Genomic DNA, 22530 nt, shown 5'->3' with positions numbered 1-22530 from the left:
TCATGGGTTCCCTGATGCCACCCAGGAGCTTCAAGAGCAAATCCCTTTGGGCTCAACACTGCAGTTTAAGGGGGGTCTCTATGAAGTGGAATCAACAGTCCAAACAAAACCAGTAGCTACTAAAAAGCATCCAATTTTTATCTACAAACTGGTGAAGACAAAAGTGGGGGAGGGGAAGAAACTAACACGGATGAGGCCGTAGAACAGTCTTTATCTCAGATCTCAGGTTGGCTACTTGGGAGCTATTTGAACTTAGGTTATGTACAGAATGCCTCTGGGACTCGATTTCCTCATCGTAAAATGGGAATCTGGACACGATCTCAGAGTCAGTCTGACAATGAAAGACGCAGCCTGGAAAGCTCCTAGTGCTCTGCGAGCAGCTCAACACATTATGGCTGCTTTTACATTTTTGTCGGCTGTCTATGGTAAGTTCTCCACAAACATCTCGCAGCTCTCCTGATGCAATGACAAAGACAGTACAAGCCCCAAGGAAGAGCACAAGGACCCCTGGACTGAAGTGACCTTTCTGAGGTCACTACCAGAGCTTGGTCTCTTTGACCAGAAATTCCCTGCCTTTCTTGTCTTTTCATTAGTTTCCTCACACTGTCCTCCTAGGTACCAGAAAGAGCCAGTCCATGCCTATTGACTGACATGTTGTCTTTCAAAGCCCTCCCTAAGGCTCCACTCCAACATGGGATGAGGGGGAGAGGAGGTATATTCTGCCTTCATTTATGGAGTCTGGGCCAGGTGGGCTTTGTCAGAAACTCCAGCACATCCTGTGTGCTCCTGCCACAAGACCCTCTATTATGTGGATGGGCCATAGGAACTGAAGCTAGTTAAGTCAACCTTCAAAATTCTCCCCCATCCCATAAGATGCTTAATAAACACTGTCTAAACTAAAGGGTTAAAATGCCCAGGACATACACAGATTCCTGAATTTTGGGGATGGTTTAAGACCCTTACTTTCAGTAGCAAGTTCCTCAGAAATGTCAATTTTATTCTATTTTAATTTCCTAGCACTTAAACTGTCACAGGTAACTGAGTCTGCCTTTCAATGATACAGAGAATCTCCCCAAACTAGAATCTCAAAGGCAGGTTTTAAATGACACAAAAGCTCAAAATATTGGAAAAGTAAGGAGCCCATAACAGCCTCTTAACGCGAAGTGAAAGAGAGAGACCCAGAAAGTGGTGAGATTTGTTCTGTGCCTGGTGTGATGCAGGGCCTGGCCTTGTGCCCCTGGCTGGCTAGATTCCTGTAGGGGGCTTCGTCTCACCCCAACTCTGCCTCCCTAGCTGATCCTACCATCTGCCCTGTCTCCTACAGCATCGAAAAGATTACAAGGTGGGGAACATAAATCATTTTTCTCTCATGAGTTTATAGTGTTCCCTTCTGAGGAGTTCAAAAGCATTCAGTAATAAACCAAGGTGATGAGTTTATGTCTTTTGCTTTTAAAATGAAACTTTATTTGAACTCCTGGAGAGGCATTTACAGTTTTTTAATTTAGGACATTCCTCTCTTGTTTCAACATTTTGCCCCATGGCATTTTCTGTGGGCAAGTAGGTGACTGAAGGTGGAGGGTGGTAGAAGGAGAGGGGTCTGTGTCTGGCCCTCCCCACCGCCCCCCCCCCCCCACCGTTCTCCCACAGGCTTTTTACGAATGCCTGACAAAGTCCTCCCTTCCATGGATTTCAGCAAGTCTCAACATCTATATGGAGGAGTCCCTCCTCCCACCCCCACACTGACTTGGCTGCAGTTTCTTCCTTCTGTGCTTCTCTCCACTGCCCACCGTCTTCTTGCCATAGCCACCGAGAGCAAAGAAATGAGAGAAAAGCATGCTATCTGCAGGAGATAGAGCTGCCCACAAGGATCACTTTGCTTTTCTTTATCCTAATCTCTTGCTAGGGGCTCAAAAAAAAGGAAAGGGCAGTTAGCAAAGTTAACAAAATCGAAGCTGAGGACAGTTACATTTTAAAATGAGAAAGAAAAAGAGGAAGGAAGGAAGGGAGAAAGAAAAAAAGGAAAGAGGGAGAGAGGGGGAGATGTGTGAGTCATCACACCTCCTGTACAGACCTAGGCTCTAAACAAATGTGAAGCTGTCTTGCTTTGTCTGGCCCAAGCATTTTTGCTAATGATTTTATTCAGGTGTTAAGCCAAATTTCAGTAACTAACCACGTGTAAATACTGCCTGGCCACCACACAGCCTTTCCAAACAGAAACGTGGTTGGGGGAGAGGGCTCTTGCTTGCAAGCAGGTAGAACCACACACTTAGCTTCTGCATTCAATAAATATTTGGTGAATGAATAAACCCAAGAAGTACTTAATGATTCGATATATGTCAAGGGTTTTTATTCCCCCTGGCTTAGCAGGCTAGCAGGCCCAACCATACAAAACTCTTCAAGGAACACCACTACATGGTTGTTCTAGGTGGGGGGAAGGAACAACTGGGTTCTCTGAGTGATTTCAACATCACTAAGCCATTGAACAACAATGGGGTGTCCCTGAGAAACCTGTTCCAACCCATTTATAGACACAACAGATGCAAAGGTAGAGCTCCTCTGGACTGGGGCAAAGCAAATTAAGCCAAACTGCTGAGCCCTGCATAGCAGCAGCTTAAGTACAGGAGAAAATATTATATAAGGAGTGTACTACCTACAAGGAAAGCAGTGTTCCTACCCTTTGGATGTAGCTGGCATTTCTCCCAGGAAAACACTAAAGTATTCTCAAAGGAGTCGCTGCTTTCCTAGCATCATTAAGCAGCTCTGGCTAACTATTTAAACGATGAAGTATCAGGGCCTGGGTCACCTAAAACACCTTGATTTGACTTCATGAACTGTAAACCAAACAGGTAATAATTCCTGGGTTGGTTTCCACCACCACCACCCCCCTCCACTCCTAGCCCCCTGCTGCTATAAAAGAGCAAGAGAGCTCGACAAGTGCTCAGAAGCTTCAGAAGATAAGTGAGACATGAAAATCACAAGTTAGACCCATAATGGTCTCCTGGACTGAAAGTCTTTCAGGAGACCCTGGCTGGGACATCTTCAAGTCTGGGAAAGGCTCCCCATCAAGGACCCTGTATCAAAACCACCTCCTCTCTTGCCTGGATCCTCAAGAGGTCAGGGACCAGAACTGTTTTCTTCCCAGCTGTCTCCCCATGATATCTAGACAGCAGCTTCTGAGATTATTAAAAAATAAAAATAAAAATAAAAAAATCCAGGCAATAACATGATCCTTAAGAGATACCTCCTTCCCTTCAACTAAAATTCCAATAACTTTCTCCAAACCTTTCCCTTTAACAAAATGATCCAGTTCAGTTTAAAACAGATTGTTATCTGTCATATTTTAAGATCATTGATGGATAGTTTCCCAAAATAAATTTATTTCTATCTTAACATAGCAGCCAGAGATAATGCTGACCCCTCTTGGCTCACAGGTCTTTTTTAGTAATTCTAAATGGGATGAGAGCAGTCAATGGCAGCAAACATTTTTTGAGAGCTTACTCTGCTGGCCGTTTGCATCTCATCTCACCTCCTAACCATCCTATGAGGTAAGTTCTAATATAGGACCATAATTGCTGTCTGCCATTCTGAAACCAAAAAAGCTCTAAAACCCAGAAGTTTTTCCATAACTTACTTGGCAGCAAAACTTAATGGACCTGAACTCATTTAGAGGCAAAGCTGCCCTGAACTAACACGAGGCAATTTAGATTTTAGTTTATCCCACTTAATGTGAACATCATATCGTTTGCTACGCAAATAGGCATGTGTTTAATTACTGAGAACTGCCCCAGACCTCCTGGGGGGTTACTTAATATAAAACATGTACAGTCTTACTACCTTTCTAAACTCCCCAAAGCTCAGATTTCTGAACTTCTCTCCCTGAGGGTAGAACCCATTTCACAGATAAGAAACTGAGACTCTTGGAGGGAAGGTGACTTGCTTAAGTTCACAAAGTGACAAGAGGTGGAGCTGACTCTTAGGCTGGCAGGCGCTAGCTATCAGAGTCCAAGCTCAGAAGCTCCATGGGGCGGCCGGGGGCAGGTTGCTGCCAGAAACGTACGTCTTAGTCCTCATCTCACACGATTCAGCTGGGAAAGAATGCTGTGCCTGCATGGCTCTGCCTTGTAACCTGCTCTGTGAGGAACTGTGGAAATGGGAAAGCAGAGAACACCAGTTGGAAGTGCGGCCTCCTCAGGGCCTGACACTTACCTTGCCCAGGACAGTGAGGCATGGTTTTGGGTCCAATTCTGGCTGTTCCAGCTTCACCACTCCTACCCAGCCATATTCATACAAGTCCTCTTCATCATTGTTATTACACAGGCCCAGTGGGTGCATCTAGGAAGCAAAAGAGAAAGGAAGCTTCAATATATAGGCCACAGATGTGCTTGACCCACATTGTACATGTCTCAGACTCAATAGTGAAAAGTACTCTAAAACTTAAAATTAAATATGAGGGGGCACAGATTTTACAGATGCTTTCTCAGTGCCTTTTCCCCCCCCAAGTTTATTTATTTATTTAAATAATCTCTACACTCAACGTGGGGCATGAACCCACAACCCCGAGATCAAGAGTCGCATGCTCCTCGACTGAGCCAGCCAGATGCCCCGCTTTCTCACCGCTTTGTAAGTGGTTGTCACCCAAGGTGGACACCAATTGATGGGACGCAGGGCAAGAAAAACTGCATAACTCCCATATAAATACCTATCTAAATTCCTGTGAAACACCATAATATTTAGTAGCAATTACAGATAAAATTAACTAGGTTAGTTATCCTAGACTATTTTGGCTTCTAGACCTTAAGGACACATCTCTACTGCAAGTTACGCAAGAGGACTCAGAAACACATTCAGGAATTTATGGAAAGACCATTGGACATATAGTAGAATCACCAGTATAACTAACAAACTGTTTAAGAGGCCACTCCTGGCTACTGGGGAACAGATGAAAATTTTTGAGGATTCTTTCAAAACGGGCAAAGCAGAAAATCAAAAATAGGAAGAAAACCATCATCAAATTCTCACTAGTAAAACTGCAGTCAATGAAAGTCTAAAAACAGAACAATAGGGCAGCCCGGGTGGCTCAGCGGTTTAGCGCCGCCTTCAGCCCAGGGTGTGATCCTGGAGGCCTGGGATCGAGTCCCACGTTAGGCTCCTTGCATAGAGCCTGCTTCTCCCTCTGCCTGGGTCTCTGCCTCTCTCTCTGTCTCTCATGAATAAATAAAATCTTTAAAAAATAAAAAATAAATAACAATTAAAAATAAAATAAAAACAGAACAATCCCCAAGTCTGCACTCACAGTTCTATCATTGGGTTTTATCAGGCAGGCTCTGGAATCCCCAGTAACAATCTGAGAAGAGGAAATCCTCATAGGTAAACTAACCTATCAAGAAATTAAGGAGTCTAGGGGTGCCTGGGTGGCTTTCCCTCCACTCGTGTTCTGTCCCTCACTTTCTCTCTCAAGTAAATAAATAAAATCTTAAAAAAAAATTAATGAGTCTAGCACAGTGCTAAACTCTTTAAATAACTGTAAGAAATGTGTAGAGACACAAGAGACCTAAGAATCCATTGTGGTTGACAGAATAATATCTTCCAAGGCTGGCCTCTAAAAGCTGAAAAGATAAGAAACAGATTCTCCTACAGAGAGCCTACAGAAGGAATGTCACCTACAGATCCATTTTTGACTTTTGACCTCCAGAAGGCTAAGAGAATAAATTTGTGCTGCTTTAAGCCACTAAGTTTACAGTAACTTCTTAGAGCAGCAAACAGGAAACTAAGATACTCTTTTTATCCCCCACTCATTTTATAGATGAGAACAGAAGTTCAAGATAGGTAGATTTACCAAGACAACGGAGCCAGTAAGTGGCTGCACTCATAGGTGACCTGGCCCTCAGATTCACAGTCTGGTGCCTTCCCACTTCACTTGCTTAACTTTACCATCCCTTCCTCCAAGAACCAGTCATTTGACTGGGAGGGAAAGACCAAGTGATTAAATCTTTAGGAAAAAATGTTGCCAACTCTAAGTTCTGTGGTACTAGAGTTGCAACATGAATCTAGTGTGGGCAGCAAGAGTTGCTGGAATGTTCAGGGAAGCCCCATGCTGAGCTGTGAGCTGAGTTTCAAGGAAGAGTCAGATTGGTCAAGGAGAAAGGAGAGACAGCAGGCAGTTAGTGGTCCTAAGCCTGGGGTAGAGGAACTACAGGCTGGAGGGGGAAGAGGAACCAGACTAGTCTGATAAGTATGAAGGACCAGAGTCTAGACCAAGAAGAGAGACAGATGAAAACTAGAAAGGTGTTTGGACCCCAATACAACACCACAGGTTCTTGAGTGGAAGAGTGGCACACTGAAAATAATAACTCCAGGCCGATGGGTTGTACACCTCCTGGCAGTGGTACGCCCAGCCTCAAGAGGAACCCAGAGTGGAGGAGTAAGGGGTGCAGCAGAGAGATTAGAGAAGTGTGGCAATTCAATGGAGCAACAGGACGGGTTGTATAAGCCTAGGAGGGAGGTGGGCACACGGTGCTATGAGGTGTGGGGAGGGACGGGGGGGGGGGGGGCAGCAGCTCTCTCCAGTGGGTAAGGAATAACTCATCCCCTGGGAATCCCAACACATGAGATAGAGGGCCCTGGAACATTCAATTTTTGCATAAGTCCTCAGGCTTGGTGATGGTGCCCAAAGGACAAATGAAGATTCCACTCCTGAAGAACCCAGCTCCCCATTCTAACAAGTTTGGTGGCTTATCAAATGATGAGCAGCCTGAAATGTAGACCTCTGATTGGAGAGGAGATGAGGGAGGGTGATAAGCCAACTGTGCAAGAGCCTGTCACTTCTACCACCAGGAAGGGAGTCCCTGCCCAGTTCAAATCAGCTTCCTGAAATCCCAGGCCAAATCCGCATGGCAATGGCAACCATACCATGACCCTCTTTCACAGTATTCCTTGATATTTTTAACATGGCCACATGACTTGGAGATTTCCAGAGGACAGTTGTTTTTTGTTACTTACACATGAATGAAGTTTGGCCAGTGAAGAAGAGCTACACTGGGGGAGCAGAGGTATGGTGCAGGTCTAAGACATTTTATCAGTGGTTCCACTGAGATAAGATGTCCAGATTAGGCCAGTCCGTAGGAACAAAAAGATTTGTGGTTGCTGGGGCTGAGGGATGGAGAAATGGGGAGTGAACGCTTAATGGGTCCAGGGTTTCTTTTGGGGTAATGAAAATATTTTGCAATCAGAGAACAGTGCTGGGTGCACATTGTGACTATAAATTCCTCTGAATTGTACACCTTAAAATGGCTTAAATGGTGAATTTTATATAAATTTTTCCAACAATTAAAAATGCTTTTTAAAAAAATGTTCCAAGAGGACCCTGGGTGGCTTAGTCAGTTAAGCATCTGCCTTTGGCTTAGGTCAGATCCCAGGGTCCTGGGACTGAGCCTCATGTCAGGCTCTCTACTGAGCAGAGAGCTTGCTTCTCCCTCTCCCCATCCTGTTCATGTGCGCGCTCTCTCTCACTCTCTCAAATAAATAAATAAAATCTTTAAAAAATAAAAATAAAAATAAAAATGTCCCAAGAGTTTACTCAGAAATGACTACATTTGGGCAGCCCGGGTGGCTCAGCGGTTTAGCGCCGCCTTCAGCCCAGGGCACGATCCTGGAGAACCAGGATAGAGTCCCACATTGGGCTCCCTGCATGGAGCCCGTTTCTCCCTCTGCCTGTGTCTCTGCCTCTCTCTGTGTGTGTCTCTCATGAATAAATAAATAAAATCTTAAAAAAAAAAAAAAAAGAAGTGACTGCATTTAACTAAGATGGGGATCCACAGGGGAGGACAAAGTGCTTCCCACCCTTCCAGAGCCTAAGCCAATTACAGCAGCCCTTCTAGAAACCATGTCCTGCAGGATACTATCCCTGAGAGATTAAAAACAGGTTCTTCTACAAGTAACTAAAACTGAGAAACACTCCGCAGGGATTCAGGATTTGCTTTTGGAAATTAAAGCTCTGCAGAGGCCTAAGGTTTAAAAAACAAAAGGTTTTCAACCTTTGCAAACACCAGCATTTCCGACCCTTTGATTATAAACCCATTTTGTGTATACTACGATCACTCCATTCCACGGGGACACATTTCGAGAACTGCTAAGTTAGTTGGAACACAAAAACATGCGTGAGAGAATAAACCTAAAGTCAATGTGATTCAGGCAAAGCTAAATGCCCTCAAATGCTGAACACTCGCAATGCAAAGAGTAAGAAGTATAGTGGAAAGAATGGAGGGACAGTCATGGGCAGCTAGAGAGAAGAGGTGGTCTAGGAGGGTGTGTGAAATGTGGGGAGAAGAAGAGAAGGAGGTTCAGGAACGGGAACGAAAAACAAGAGAAGTAGGAGATGCCCAAGCCTGGCTCTTTGTAGCCACGGCGAGGAGAAAGTGGCCATGACCAGACCGGAGGCTTATGCTATAAAGGAGCCACATGTCAGGAGAGGCATGTCAAGAGTACGTCCACAGGCATGCAGAAATCTGAACTATGTAAGCCTCAAACACACCCGCTGGTCCAGGTCCCCTTGAGGCTGTCAGGCCCTACACCCTGAGCCACACGTCGTGCAGACGTTCTCTCCCTCTGTTCTCCTCTAAGATGCCCCAATCAAATCCGCTGACACTGCAGGGACTGTTAGCAGCTCCAAATGGCAAGCCTGTCAAGGGTGTTGACTCCTGAACACGGATCAAAGATTCAAAAACCCAAAAAGAATTTTTCTAAAGTGCCACTGGACATAATCCGTTGGCATGGGTTATTTCCCCGTGAAGGGTAAAGAGGCCACCAAAATCACATCTCAGAGGATTGAAAACCTACCTCACTATCTCTGCCACCTTCCCAGCTCCACCCTTGGTGCTTTCTCTCCTGAGTTCTTTATGACAGTTTACCTTTCCAGGCACACAGCTCCTATGAATGCAACTTTAGCTAGGTCTTCTGTAAAAATGTCTTCCTCGAACCATCTGCTAAATATTAATGATTCAGGTCTCTTGTCAGCTCACTCCGGATGACAGTATCAGCTCCTGGAGATGCCTGCCACCCCAGGCCTCCATCCATTTACACCCTAGGGTTTTGTGTTCCCAAGGGCTCCAAGTTAAGAGCTCAGCAGAACATTTTATAGGGAAGGACAAGTAGCTATAACATGAAAATGCTCATCTGTGAACTGATGTGTCGCAAAGGATGAATACTCTAGGCAAAGGCACAAAGTGCAAACAAATATGCCAAGTCTGAGGAAAGCAATGGAAAAGGTTTACTCATAATTATTTACATGCTGTTATGTTTACCTATTTTATCTTATTTAATCCTTATGGCAACCACTTGTTAATCATTGCAATGTCAGATGCAGAGTCGTTGTAAGTAAGTTCCAAACCAGTAAGTTGTAAACCAGAAGTGCAAATCAGCAGCTGATGTAGAATATAATGGAGCCCATAAAAGCCATATTAGTCAATAACAGGATTCCCCTCAAAGCCAATGGCAAACAATCTAGTGAAAGATTAAAGAAGAAATCTACAAGAGAGAATATTCATAGAGAATGATCAAAGAATTAAGACAGAACTTTGAAAAAAAAGGGAGTCCTCTAAAATTTTGGAAAAAAATTACTTTTGATAATCCTATTGCTAAAGTCAAACATAAGAGAAAGATGCTATACACATACCCTTGTACAATTTTGCTCAAAATATTCCAACTGCCCACATGGGATTCAGTCTGTTTATGCCCAGAAATCAATAATAGCTGCAATTATAATTTAACTTAAGTGAAACAATAAACTATTATTTTCCATTTCATTTTTCAAGATAAAGCTCCAAATAATTTTTCTACTATTTACTAAGAAATATCAGACCCAGATTTAAAAAGATCCCTCAGTCCTGTGCTGGGTAACAATCTTTTTTTTTTTTTTTTTAAGATTTTATTTATTTATGGGAGACACAGAGACACAGGCAGAGGGAGAAGCAGGCTCCATGCAGGAAGCCCCATGCGGCACTTGAACCCGGGACTCCAGGATCATGCCCTGGGCCAAAGGCAGACACCAAACTGTTGAGCCACCTAGGGATCCCTAAGTAACAATCTGCTATAGAGAATGATGCCTCCTACTATCACTCCAGACAGCCAGCACATTAAAACCAGGCTTGTTAATCTATATGGGTTGACGCCAGCCAGTGACACACAGACAGTGATTACATATAAAACCTGTGTGCCCTTCTGAATGCTATTGTTCAAGATTAATCTTAGGATACTTCGGTGAATGTTTGAACATGTTAACTTTGAACTTAATGTGACACGTGAAGATTTAAAAATTATAGGCATTTCTGAGGTTTCCTTTTTTTTTTTTTTTTTTTTTTTTAAGATTATTTCTTTATCTTTAGGGAGGGTAAAGGCAGAGGGAGAGAATCTCAAGTGGATTCCAGCTGAGCACAGAGCCCAGACTCAGGGCTTTATCTCATGACCCTGAGATCATGCATGACCTGAGCAGAGACCAACAGCCAGATGCTTAATGGGACACGTAACAACAGAGACACCCAGGTACCCCTGTGAGTTTACTGTCGCTAAATGTCTGGATGTGTGGGGTTTACCTAATCAGGTGCTTGAAATGTAGTAAGTTTTTGCCTTAATATTTTTAAAAAGGTTAAAAATGGCTGAGCTATCTATGTGTGTCTTGGGAACGACACAAAGAACTACTAATGAAAACAGAAAGAAACAACTGAATAGACTCGGAAACCCAGAGTGGAACTTGACCGAGACCCCACTGGGCAAAGAATGCTATAGAAAGGGAAGGATGGCCTGGAATGAGAAGACAGGAAAAATTCCTGGGACAGATCCACAGAAGAACAGTGCAAATAACCAATCAGGTACAATTAAAGTGTGAGACTATAAAAGAAAACATGTCCTGCGCCGCGCACTTTGGCCTTGAGCTATCAGAACAGTAATTTGGGGATGCTCGATGTTCTTGCTTAAGTCATTTGACGGAAAATGCCCAGTTAATCCTTTACACGAGGTTTGACATTATCATGAACATTGCATTATTCTGGCTCTTGCTCTCTTACTCTTGATTTGTTCCAAGAGGTGTTTGGGGATGGAAAGAATGAGAGCTTTGGAATCAGGCAACCTTGTGTTTAAACCTCACTCCTGACTCTTATGAGGTACATCAACTTGCAGATGACTCAATTTCTATAAACCTTGATTTTCTCGTCTGTAAAATGGGGACACTATCACCTGCCTTAACAGGGTGCTAAAAGGATTAAAGATCAAACATGTAGCCATAGTAACATAGTAGATACTCTATCATTAGAAAAGCCCCCACCTTCTTCACTTCCTTTAGACTTGTCATGTTTGCTCACGCTTTATGCCTTTGCCTAGAATACTGTCTCGAGCCCAGCTTCATTCACTGCCACCCCTTTCATGCAGCTTTCCTGAATGTACCAACACAGATAGCTGCTTCCACTACCCGGTCCCCAAATGCTTTGTCTGGTGCTTACCACAGTTCTTTCAGCTTCCCCTCTAAGGCACCTGCTTCTAGAAGGAGAGTCTTACAGGGGTCCCCTGTAACTCCAACCAGAGCACTGTGTTCAATAGGTGCTCAATAAATGACTATTGGCAGAACAGCCTTTGGCTAGAGGCAGGTCTGATGCCATGCCTCATGCTTTGTTTTTGGTAAGCTACTTGGGTCTCTGCTCAGCTAAGTAAGGGACCAGGGCAAACAGGTCAGGATTTAATCAAATGCTGCATGAACTTTAAACAATGTCACCAAAGACATCATCGAGATAAAAAGATTTATGAACAATGGACAGGAGGAAAGGCTGTTCTTTCTAGGTTCTGCTGTGCGACCACAGTAGCTGAGGATGCAGAGGTGGCTAAGGCTTTCTACATATAGAGAACAGAACACTTATGCCCTTCACTCAGGCAGGCTCACGATAGTGCTTTAAAGGGCAGTGGAGGGCAGCCCGGGTGGCTCAGCGGTTTAGCGCCGCCTTCAGCCTGGGGTGTAGTCCTGGAGTCCTGGGATCGAGTCCCATGTCGGGCTCCCTGCATGAAGCCTGCTTCTCCCCTGCCTGTCTTTCTCTCTGTCTCTCTCTCTCTCTCCGTGTGTGTGTCTCTCTCATGAATAAATAAATGAAATCTTTAAAAAAATAAAAATGAAGGGCAGTGGAGAAGGGAAGAAGAATAGAGGATGTGCCCCCCACCCAAAGCAAAACCTTAAATTCTTCCAACATCTGATCTCAGAAGTCACTGTCAGCTTCAACAAAACAAGAGAATAAACCAAGCACCAGTCAGGCATGGGCTCCAGGACATGGAGAATCCAACAGAGAAGAAAAATGGAGAGTGATGTCCCCAGGATGATACCCAGTCTGCTGGATGACCACCAGTCCAGATGGGACTGGCTTGCAGGAGAGCCTCCCTGCACCCCTAAAAAAGAACAGGCTTGACAGTACCGACAAGAGTTTTATAGTTCTGCCAAAGAGAATGAAAAGTGATAATCATATAGCAAACTGAAGTAATGGCACATAGTGGGACAATTATTAACTCCAGAAAAAAATTTAAAAGTTACACCAGAACTGTAAACCATAAGCAGGGCATGGCCTGCATGACCTGGCTGAAAAGAGCGACAGCCATAATAATATAAACCCTGATCTAAGCCATAATTGTGATACAGCTACATTGGAAAAATGTAGAGATGGGATGTGGGAGAAGGGGATAGGGGAAGGGAAGGGAAGGGAGGAGAGGGCATAAGAGGACAAAAATTTTCACTTTCCATAGTAGGGGGTAAAAAAATTTTTTTGGTTGTTTAATGGACTCAAAGTATGAAGTATGCTCAAAGTAGCAGTTATATGCATGTTAATTTAGAAATAATTCAGAGAACTTTAGAAATATTCAGAGACAAAGACAAGAAACCACTAAATAATTGAGAATAGTTGCCCCTGGGAATAGCAATCAGAGATGCCAAAGGGTGGAACAGAGGAATGCTCTTTTTTATAATAAGTCAGGAAGTACTCTTTGCCTTTTTGTAAACATATACATGCTTTATTTTGATTAAAGCCTTTATGCACTGCTGGACAGAAGATCCTTCCTCCAGGTGTTCCAGTAGATTCTATGGGTCCCGTGGGGAAGCATTCCATCAGGCCAGAGAGACCCCTGAGGCATCCTGCAGAGGACAGTGGGTACTTGGAGGGAGACTGTCTGGGACGGTTGCTCTGGGAGCCATCCAGGGCCTAGGCTGAGGATGGCTGGGACCATCACACAGGGATGACTCAGGGAGACATGGTACAGAAAGAACCAGCAGCCTTCACCACCCCCACAACCAAAAATAACTCCCAGGTGGCACCAGAGCATGACATGGATTTGGGTGTTATAGAGATGGCAAACACAATAACCAGGGTGATTGCTCTGAGAAGCCCCAACCTTCCCCCAGACACATAAAGATCCTATAACCTCTAGAAGAGGCAGTGAATGTCCTACTTGGGTTTCCAAATCAGGAGCTGCTAAAGCAAAATGACTATCAACAAGCAATGTGTATACCTGACCATCATCAATGCCAGATATCAAACATCTGGTTTTACACTGAAATATGAAGATGGACCTTCTTCAAATTTCTCAGAGCCCAATGGGGTTGACTATCATGGTTTCCCTGTTTTGTTAATGAACAAAGGATCTATGGGAACTTCAAAGCCAAAAGACTATGCCAGACAAGGTTAAGTATCTGGAGGAACAGAACTACGTTCCCTTGAGTACAGGATACTAAGCCAAGCTTTGAAACCAAGACCAGCTCTTTAAGAAGCTTTCAGTACAAAATCCTTGAGATATACTGGTGCACTTTCCACACGTCTGAAATGACAAAACTGAAACCCGGGCGGGGGGTGCTCTTATCCAGAGTTACAATATCTCTACACTCTGCTCAAAGTTTAAAATAACTTCAAAAGGGCTGCCTGCTTCTAAGTGGGTTACTGTTACACAGGAGCCAAACACTGAACTAAGAGCAGGAGAGACATTTCACTCTGTAATATTATCTCATCAAAAAAAATTCCTAGGGATTTAAAAGGGAAACTTCCTTCCTTTTGTCCTTTTGCTGCTGCCAGCCAGGGTAGGGTGTCACTGTGGCACAGAGGTTTACCTGAAACAACAGCCCCTGAACCTTTTCTTAAAAGGTGTGGTGGCTAGGATCAAGACTTATAATGTATGTGAGGGAATGGAAAAGGACAGCCCCACCCATTTTCTCTTGAATCACAGGGTTTCTTTTTTCTGTTCTATGTACAAAGAAAGAGAAAACTCTCTTTGCTTTTTGAACAGACCCAGTTTAAACCTTTTTCCGGATTGAAGATCTAGAAGTACTTGAATATAGCTTTTACCCCGATGTGGTTATAGCATTGGAGATGAAAATCTGTCAGGCACAGAAAGGTGCTGGCTATTGCGGTTTGCTGCAACTTCCAACTGGAAACAGCCTAAGGATTAAACCAGCACTTCTCTGCTGAGGGCTCTGGCTCTCAGAACACTAAGCCGTAGTCTCCTGTAGTGGTGTCACTTTGTAGAGAAAAACCAAGGACAGCCTTTACCCTATCAGGTTCTGCTGTACCAAAAGAACAATCAAGAAGTTGCTTGTAAGAAGCCGGGTAAGGCAACAAGTATTTCAAGTCCACTTTCTCACTTGAGTATCCTGCATCCCCTGGAATTTCCCTCTGTCAGAGGATTACATTGAAACTTAGGTATGGCTCTGTGTAAATCTGACCATCATGTCCACCAAGAACCTCCACCAAGAACTTCTATTTCCAATTTCAAATAGGTAAGGCGATGATTCATAAGTTAAATTTTTTTTTAAGTATTCAACAGACTATACAAAAGCATATGAAAACATTAAGCAAAAGTTAATTCTACCTCAGTTCTTTCTGTTTGGTTTTAATGTTTTCTTCATTTTTTTAAAAAAAGTAATCTCTACACCCAACGTGAGGCTCAAACTCACAACCCCAAGATAAAGAGTCGCATGCTCTACTGACTAAGCCAGCCAGGCATCCCCTTGATTGTTCTTATTATAAAAAGGTAAGGGTTAGGTGCTTATGCACAATGAAGTTACTGAATCAAGAGGAAAGATGTTGGAGAGGAAACAGTGAAGTGGAATTCTCCTTCTTCCAAAATGAAAAAGAATACCATAGGGGGGCCTGGCTGGCTTACTCAGCAGAACATGTGACTCCTGATCTCAGGGTTATCAGTTCAAGCTCCACAATGGGCATGGAGCCTACTTAAATAAATAAATAAAATAGAATACTATAAAACAACAAATCATTAAGACTGCATGATGCTAGTCTGAAACCAGAATAAAACAAGTGGAAAAGAAATTCCCAAAACACATTAAATCTTTCATAGGATTTTTTTTTTAAGATTTTTATTTATTTATTTGAGAGACAGCATGTGTGCGCATGAGAGAAAAAGATCACAAGCAGGGGGAAGGGATAGAAGAAGCAGCAGACTCTCCACTGAGCAGGGAGCCCAATGCAGGACTTGATCCCAGCACATGACCTGAGCCAAAGGCTGATGCTTAGCCGACAGCCACCAGGTGCCCCGGATCTTTTTTTTTTTTTTTTCTTTAAGATTTTTTATTTATTCTTTTGAGAGAGAGAGAAAACAAGTGAGAGCATGAGCAGTGGGGAGCATCAGAGGGAGAGGGAAGAACAGACTCCCCGCTGAGCAGGGAAGCCTAATGCAGGACTATCCCAGGACCCAGTGACCATGACCAGAGCCAAAGGCAGCCGCTTATCAGACTCAGCTACCCGGGCGCTACTCGTAGGATCTTAATACAACACAAACCAGGAGTACCATGAGGCTCTATGAAGGAATCATTTAATACATCCTATTGGGCAGGTAGGTAGCAATGTACAGGAAAGTTCAATGTGGCCACTAGAAGTTATTCTGAGAAATGATGAGGGAGCAGTTGAGGCAATACCTTTAGGACAATTAAGCTAGATAAGCAACAAAGTAGACAGAAAGAATGATGTATTCTTAAAACTCATATGATCAGCAACAGATAAAAGAGGAACGAAATGACAGAAGTTAAGAGATACATATAAACAATTTATAGTAAAGAACAGAAAAAACACTGTTCTCACTGCTAATTAATGCACAGCAAAATCAAAGTGAATCAATGCTAAGCCCCACTGAGGGAGGGCTGTGGGGAAAGATGTATGTAAACACACCTGGCCACACTGAGGATTGGCTGAATTTGTTGGGCATTAGTCTGGCAATATGCAACAAAGCCCAAGTTCCTTAGGGCCTTCCCCCCACCCCCTCAGAATCTCCCTTTTAGAATAGATCTGAGGATGTAATCTAAAACAAGGAAGAAACTTTATACAATAAAATCCTGAGGCAGTCCTCCTGCAAACTGTGAAAACTTTGAAAAACGTGTGCCCTTACCGACCATACGATATAACCAAGAGAAACGATGTGCATAACTTATGGGCTATTTTATAATCACAAGATGATAATGATAAAGAGAATATGGTAATTAAAAGTACCATGTGTGAAGTTTTAAGATAAATTTGTATGCAAAGTGGAAGCCTGCTGAAAATACCACCTGCTGATGGGCAAAAACTGAAAGCAAACAAAGTTTAAAAAGTCAGTAGGTTCTTAGACAGTAAGGATAATGGGAGATTTTCCTTGTTTGTATTCCCATACAGTGTTCATTTAAACCAGCATCTGCAGAGCACTGACCACGTGTTGGACGCTGGGCAGGAAAAGGTAATTAAGATCTGAGCCCTCCTTTGCTGTACTGTTTGATCATCAGCTTGGGGAAAAAAAAAATCTAAAATGTATGTACATACATGGACACAACAGGTGACAGAAATTGGAAGCTCCCCAGGGCTTTTTCCTATCAGTCAACTCTATGCGTAACACAGTTTCAAAGTAACAACTGGCAGTACTACCACAGCACCCTAGTACTGCATCCTCAGACAGATGTGCTGCTTTTCCAAGACAACATGCCTCCAATGGGCTGGTCCAGCAGACAAGCGCACTCTGGAGAAATCTCTCTGTATGAGCTGGAAAGCCAGGCACTTTGAGCGTGTACTAGCTACCAAGGCAAACACAGGCTGCCTACCAGTGCTCAGCAAGAAAACACAAGCGAAAGGTTTCATAGACCAGCTCGTAGGGTGGAATCAACAGAAACGCTGTCCTAATCAATTGAAACATGGCAGTTTAGCTCTGATAATCCTAATACTTCGAGCTTGCTCAAGAGGAAGACCTGATCACAGATAAATTTTACAAAGTTACGTCATAATCATTCCCTTCCTTCTTCAATACATACAAAACAGGTGGACGAAACCACTCAAAACAAAACCAAGGCTAAAAATCCTTCCATCATATGCCCCAAAATAGACCTCTCCAAATATTACAATAAAGTACCTATCAGGGGTTCTTTATAAAATAAAGACAGCAACTCCTGAGATTTGAGAATTTCTTACAAGGTACCAATGAATGGAATAAAGCCCAGCTCGATATAACCTTGAGTAGTTTTCTAAATGCGAAGAGAGGCAGGGCTTTTAGAGGCAGGTTCATTATTTTCCAGTTGAGATTCTAAGTTCATTTTTATTCAGAAGGTCTCTTTCATTGGAAAAACATAGAAAGTAAAATGGGAGGAATAATTCAACACTTGCCAAGCAACTGTTCTGAGATTCTTAACCCAGTTTTTTAAGAGCAGGCAGGCACTTCAGAGTCCAGCTTCAAGCAGAGCCTGTCATTCTATGCTGATGCCACCATGGACATGGGCTATTAGCCACCGGCCACTTATCTTCTGTGTGGCCTTGGAAGAGTCTTGTAACCTCTGAGCCTTGCTTCTCCCTCTGAAGGGCAGTGTTGATCATGCCCTACCATGTGTGCATACCGGAGTATCAGATACAAAGTGGGCCCGTGTGCCTGGCAAGTGGAAAGGAGGCTGAAAGACAAGATCAAAAGCACAAGCAACCAAAAAAATTGATCAACTGGACTTCCAACAAAAAGTGATACCATTCAAAAAAAAAAAAAAAAGTGATAGCATTCATACTGTAAGAGACATCAAGAACGTAAGACGACAACTCACAGAATAGAAGAAAATGTGCAAATCATATGGAAAGAACTCTTACAACTCAAGAATAAAATGACAAGTTATCCAATTAAAAAAAAAATAAGCAAAGGATCTAAATAGATGTTTCTCAAAGAAAAGGGTGCAAATGCCAATAAGCACATGAAAAGTTGCTCAACATCATTAGCCATGAAGGCAACACAAATCAAAACCACAATGAGATGCGACTTCATGTCCACTAGGATGTGATAAGACAGATAAAAAGAAGTGTTGCCTAGGATGTGGAAAAATCAGAACTCTGTATACTGCTGGGGAGAAGGTGAAACAGGAAAGCAGCTTTTGAAACAGGCCGGCAGTTCCTCAAATGATTACACACAGAGCTACCATCTGACCCTACAATTTCCCTCCTAGCTATATCCCCACAAGAAATGAAAACATAGGTCCACACAAAAACTTGCACATGAGTGTTTATAGTCGCATTATTTATAAGAGCTTAAAAGCAGAAATAACCCAAATATCCATCAATAGATGAATGGGTAAACAAAATGTGGTCCACCCATATGATGCAATATTATTATTTGGTCACAAAAAAAGGAACAGAGTACTGATGCGTGCTATGGCATGGAGGAACCTTGAACGCATTATGCTGAGTAAGAAAAATCAGTCATAAAAGTCCACATCTTCTATCACTCTGTTCATAGGAAAGTCCAGAATAGGGAAAACCACAGAGATGGGAAATAAATTAGCGGCTTCTTATGGCTGAAGGGTAAGAGAATGGGAGAACAAGAAGGCAGAAGCAAAAAGGTACAGGATTTCTTTCAGAGATGCTTGAAATGTTCTCATATGGATTATGGTGATGGTGTACAACTGTGCGAATATGATGAAAACCACTGAAATCTACACTTTCCACAGGTGAACTGCATAGTATATGAATTCTATTTCAATGAAGCTGTTATTAAAGAGCTATGCAAATAAAGAACAAGTCAAAAAGGAAAAAAAAAAAGGTAGGTCAAGACCCTAATTACACTGGTGGCATGGGGTGATGAGAACACAGCCCCGAGGTTCAGTTTCCTAATCCATAAAACAGGGGTGGCGCCTACAGCATCTGAGCAAGATGGAATAAGCCAATACATTTAATAAATTAGGATTCCAAGGTTGAGGGGTAAATTAGGGCATATTGCCCAAGAGGAGAGAGCCCTAGCCAGAAGCCCAATGCCACCAAGAACAGAATGAAAACAGGAGGATCCCTGAAGGGCAGTGGGTGGAACCAGAACTACCTCCATTCAACATCCCCAAGGCCATGTCATCAAGCAAGAAACCCATCAAAGGAATGCATGAAAGCAAGACACCAGTGACAAATCCAAAGAGGGCAAGCACCCCCAGAGATGGGAAGGGTGCCTTGAGTTCCCTGAAGAGTCACTAGCAAAACCCATAGGCTACAGATTCATCCCACTCCATCCCTGCTGCTCTCTAATTGTCCTGGCGATTTTCCAACCCAGGAAGGGCCACTTGATGAAAATCACCTGATTAAAATATTCCTGTGTAGTCTGTTAATAGCAGGGGAAGTGGGGATAGGGAACGGAGAAAAACCACAGGCTCATGAGTTAAAAGCAATAAATTATATGCTGGGCTTTGCCACCCTGTATGACCTTGGGCAAGTCGCATAAGAGCCCCATTCTCTCTGATCCTGAGAGCAAGAGGAATGCCTGCCACTTGCCTACCCCATGGGGGTTTGGGGAGGATTAATGAGCTAATGTCTGAGCTGTACTTCAGGCTCCTTGGAGACAGCCGCTATAGATCAGGCATTATTAGCACAAGCTAGGACAGTTTCTTGCCCATTCCTCACCTCATTAAGCCACCTATGCTTTATTACGTCTGCTATAAAAGTTCTTGCTCAAGGAAGAGTGGACTCAGGAGGTCATAACCCAGGCTGGGTCTGCCCTTAGCCAATCTTGTTAAAGCCACTCCCTAAACCCACACACAGGGCACGCTGACAGTCTAGCACAGTGTCCGGCATTTGATACCAGAGATGGATGATTACAACAGCCCTCTGGACTTTTTGGTTTTGATCGAAATCCTTTGCTTTGTGTTGCTACCTCCCAAGCCATGACGTTCTAGGACACTAGGGGATGACCACCAGGTTAGGGAGGGGGACAGTGTAGACAGACTCCTGGAATCTTCCACTACTCAGTTCTTAGGTAGACTGATGGACAGGTTTTCACAGTGTCCAATTTCAAGGCTATCAACTAAAGAAATCATGTGGCTCTTCATTCACAATAAAGAAACCTATATTTATGGTATTTCTAAGTGAGGGCAAGGCTATGTTGCATGAGTGCCTATAATAGATACAAAAAACTATACTTCGTGTGGATCTCCATCTTCAGGGGTCTTTATCCAGTTAGGTGAATTTGACATTTATTCCTAGAAAGCTCACTAGTCTTGGTATGCACCAGGAGAGAGAGGAGTCAGAGCAGGGGACCCACGCGCTTCAGGTCATAGGAGGAGAAGCTATAGGCCTGTGGGTCAGATGGCAGAGGGGAATAGCTTGGCTAGGCCTTTCCTGCAGGTAGCCCCTTGCATACCACAGGTAAGGGCCTGAACGCTTGTTATTCTTGATAAACAAGAGAGAATATGGGGAGTAGGGGGATGTGAGGTGCACCTCAAGGCCATCTTCTGTCTCCCCTAGGGGGCTGTCATGGGATAGCTGCTCATTACCTCCTGAGGTCCAATGGGGATGAGATTCCTGCCCTGACAACCCCCCACCCCCACCCCAGAAGTGAAATGCTCGGCTCCTGTTTCACTGTAGCACTTTTTCAGTGTGGGACAAGACCACAGGGAACTGGCCATTTTGGCTACTTCCCTTTTTCTGTCTATGTGAATAATAAATTCTCTGAAACTACAAGTGGCTCATCGTAACTTTACTGGATGAATGAGGCAGGCCTTGGCCTTATCTTGTGTGCTTGACAAGAGCGTGCACCTGACTCTCACTTTGATTGCACCAAAGCTTTAGGTCAAGAGGACAGGGCTGCTTCCAGGGCCTTTCAAAAGGGAAGCAGGATCCAGGGCAATAAAGCAAATGCTGAGCCCCACGCAGACCAAGGCCTCCTGAGCAAGCTTCCCAGCACAGATGAAATTCTTCCCACCTCCATTTGTCATCTACACATTAAGGATACCAATACTGACACTATAAGGTTGCTGGGAAGAGTACAGATAACATACATTAAACTTCCAGGGCAGTGCCTAACACCAAAACATCAGCAGTCATAATAATGGCCACTAACACTGGTTGTAGGCTCGCCATGTTCTGGTTTAGGCACTGTTATACCAGTTACATGGGTGTGAACTCATTTGATCCTAACAACCTTTGAGGCAGTATTCTTTTTTTTTTTTTTTTTTTTTTTTTAAGATTTATTTATTTGAGAGAGAGAGAAAGAGGGAACACACACACGCAGAGGGAGAGGGAGAAGGAGACTTCCTGTTGAGCAGGGAGCCCAATGCATGGTTCAATCCCAGGACCCTGGGATCCTAATCTGAGCCAAAGACAGACACTTAACTGACTGAACCACCCAGGCACCCCAAGGCAAGTATTTTTAGTATTCTTGTTTTATAGATGAGGAACCCAAGTTGGAGAAACTTAACAATCTTGTGCAAGGTCACACACAAGTAAGTGGCAGAGCTGAGATCTAAACCCAGGCAGACTACGAGCCTGGGCGCTCCACTGCCCTACCACAGTCGACAGCAAATATATCCCCATCACTTCCTTGCTGCTGAAAAGAAAGGAACATGTTTTATCTAATCCAAATGCTAAGAACGGTTCCTATCCTGATAGCTTCTTAGTTATTAGCCTGAGCTTGAATAAAAAAACTTAAAAAACAAAAATAAAACTGAGACAAAGAGAAGGGGCTGGCAGCTATCTAAAGAACAAGGTGCTACAGAAGTGATGGGGGACCCAGCCTTCAGAGTACAGACATGCCAGGTTCATAGTTAAGGACAAGGACAAACTGAGCTTCAGGATGCCCTGGCCTTCACACATGGCAGAGGCCCAAATTTAGGAATATTGGAGCATCAAGAACACATTCAGCCAAAAGCTGGACCAATTTAGACAGATGTGGCAATGGAGATGAAACAAAAATAACAAATTCTGGGGCACCTGGCTGGCTTAGTCGGTTGAGTGTCTGACTCTTGGCTTCAGCTCAAGTCAGGATCTCAGGGTCATAAGATTGAGCCCAGGGTCAGGCTCCATATTCAGGAGGCAGTCTGCTTGGGATTCTCCCCCTCTGCCCTTCCCCCTACTCACTCATGTGCTATCTCTCTCAGAAATAAAGAAGTCTTAAAAAAAAAAAAAAAAAAGAAAAGAAAAGAAAGAAAATGCCAAATTCAGGGTTGTGGTCACATTTTGCAAGAAAGGAAAACAGGTATTTCTTAGGTGAGTTTGAAAATGCCCGAGTACCAGATATATTATTGTTCTACATCCCAATCCT

General features: G+C 43.5%; 1 protein-coding gene across 2 annotated transcripts in view; it reads right to left on the bottom strand.

The window, feature by feature from the left end:
• The window catches only part of ZNRF3 (zinc and ring finger 3), a 157720-nt gene that overhangs the window by 57983 nt on the left and 77207 nt on the right, over positions 1-22530 (bottom strand). For both annotated transcript variants that reach the window (XM_072803091.1, XM_072803092.1), the window contains exon 2: positions 4207-4332. In XM_072803091.1, coding sequence (XP_072659192.1) covers positions 4207-4332 — 126 coding nt within the window. The remainder of the gene's footprint in view (positions 1-4206; positions 4333-22530) is intronic.

This window comes from Canis lupus, chromosome 27 (genome assembly GCF_048164855.1).
Source record: "Canis lupus baileyi chromosome 27, mCanLup2.hap1, whole genome shotgun sequence".
NCBI lineage: Eukaryota > Metazoa > Chordata > Mammalia > Carnivora > Canidae > Canis > Canis lupus.
Note: the sequence above shows the minus strand (reverse complement) of the source record. Positions and strands in the feature narration are given on the sequence as shown.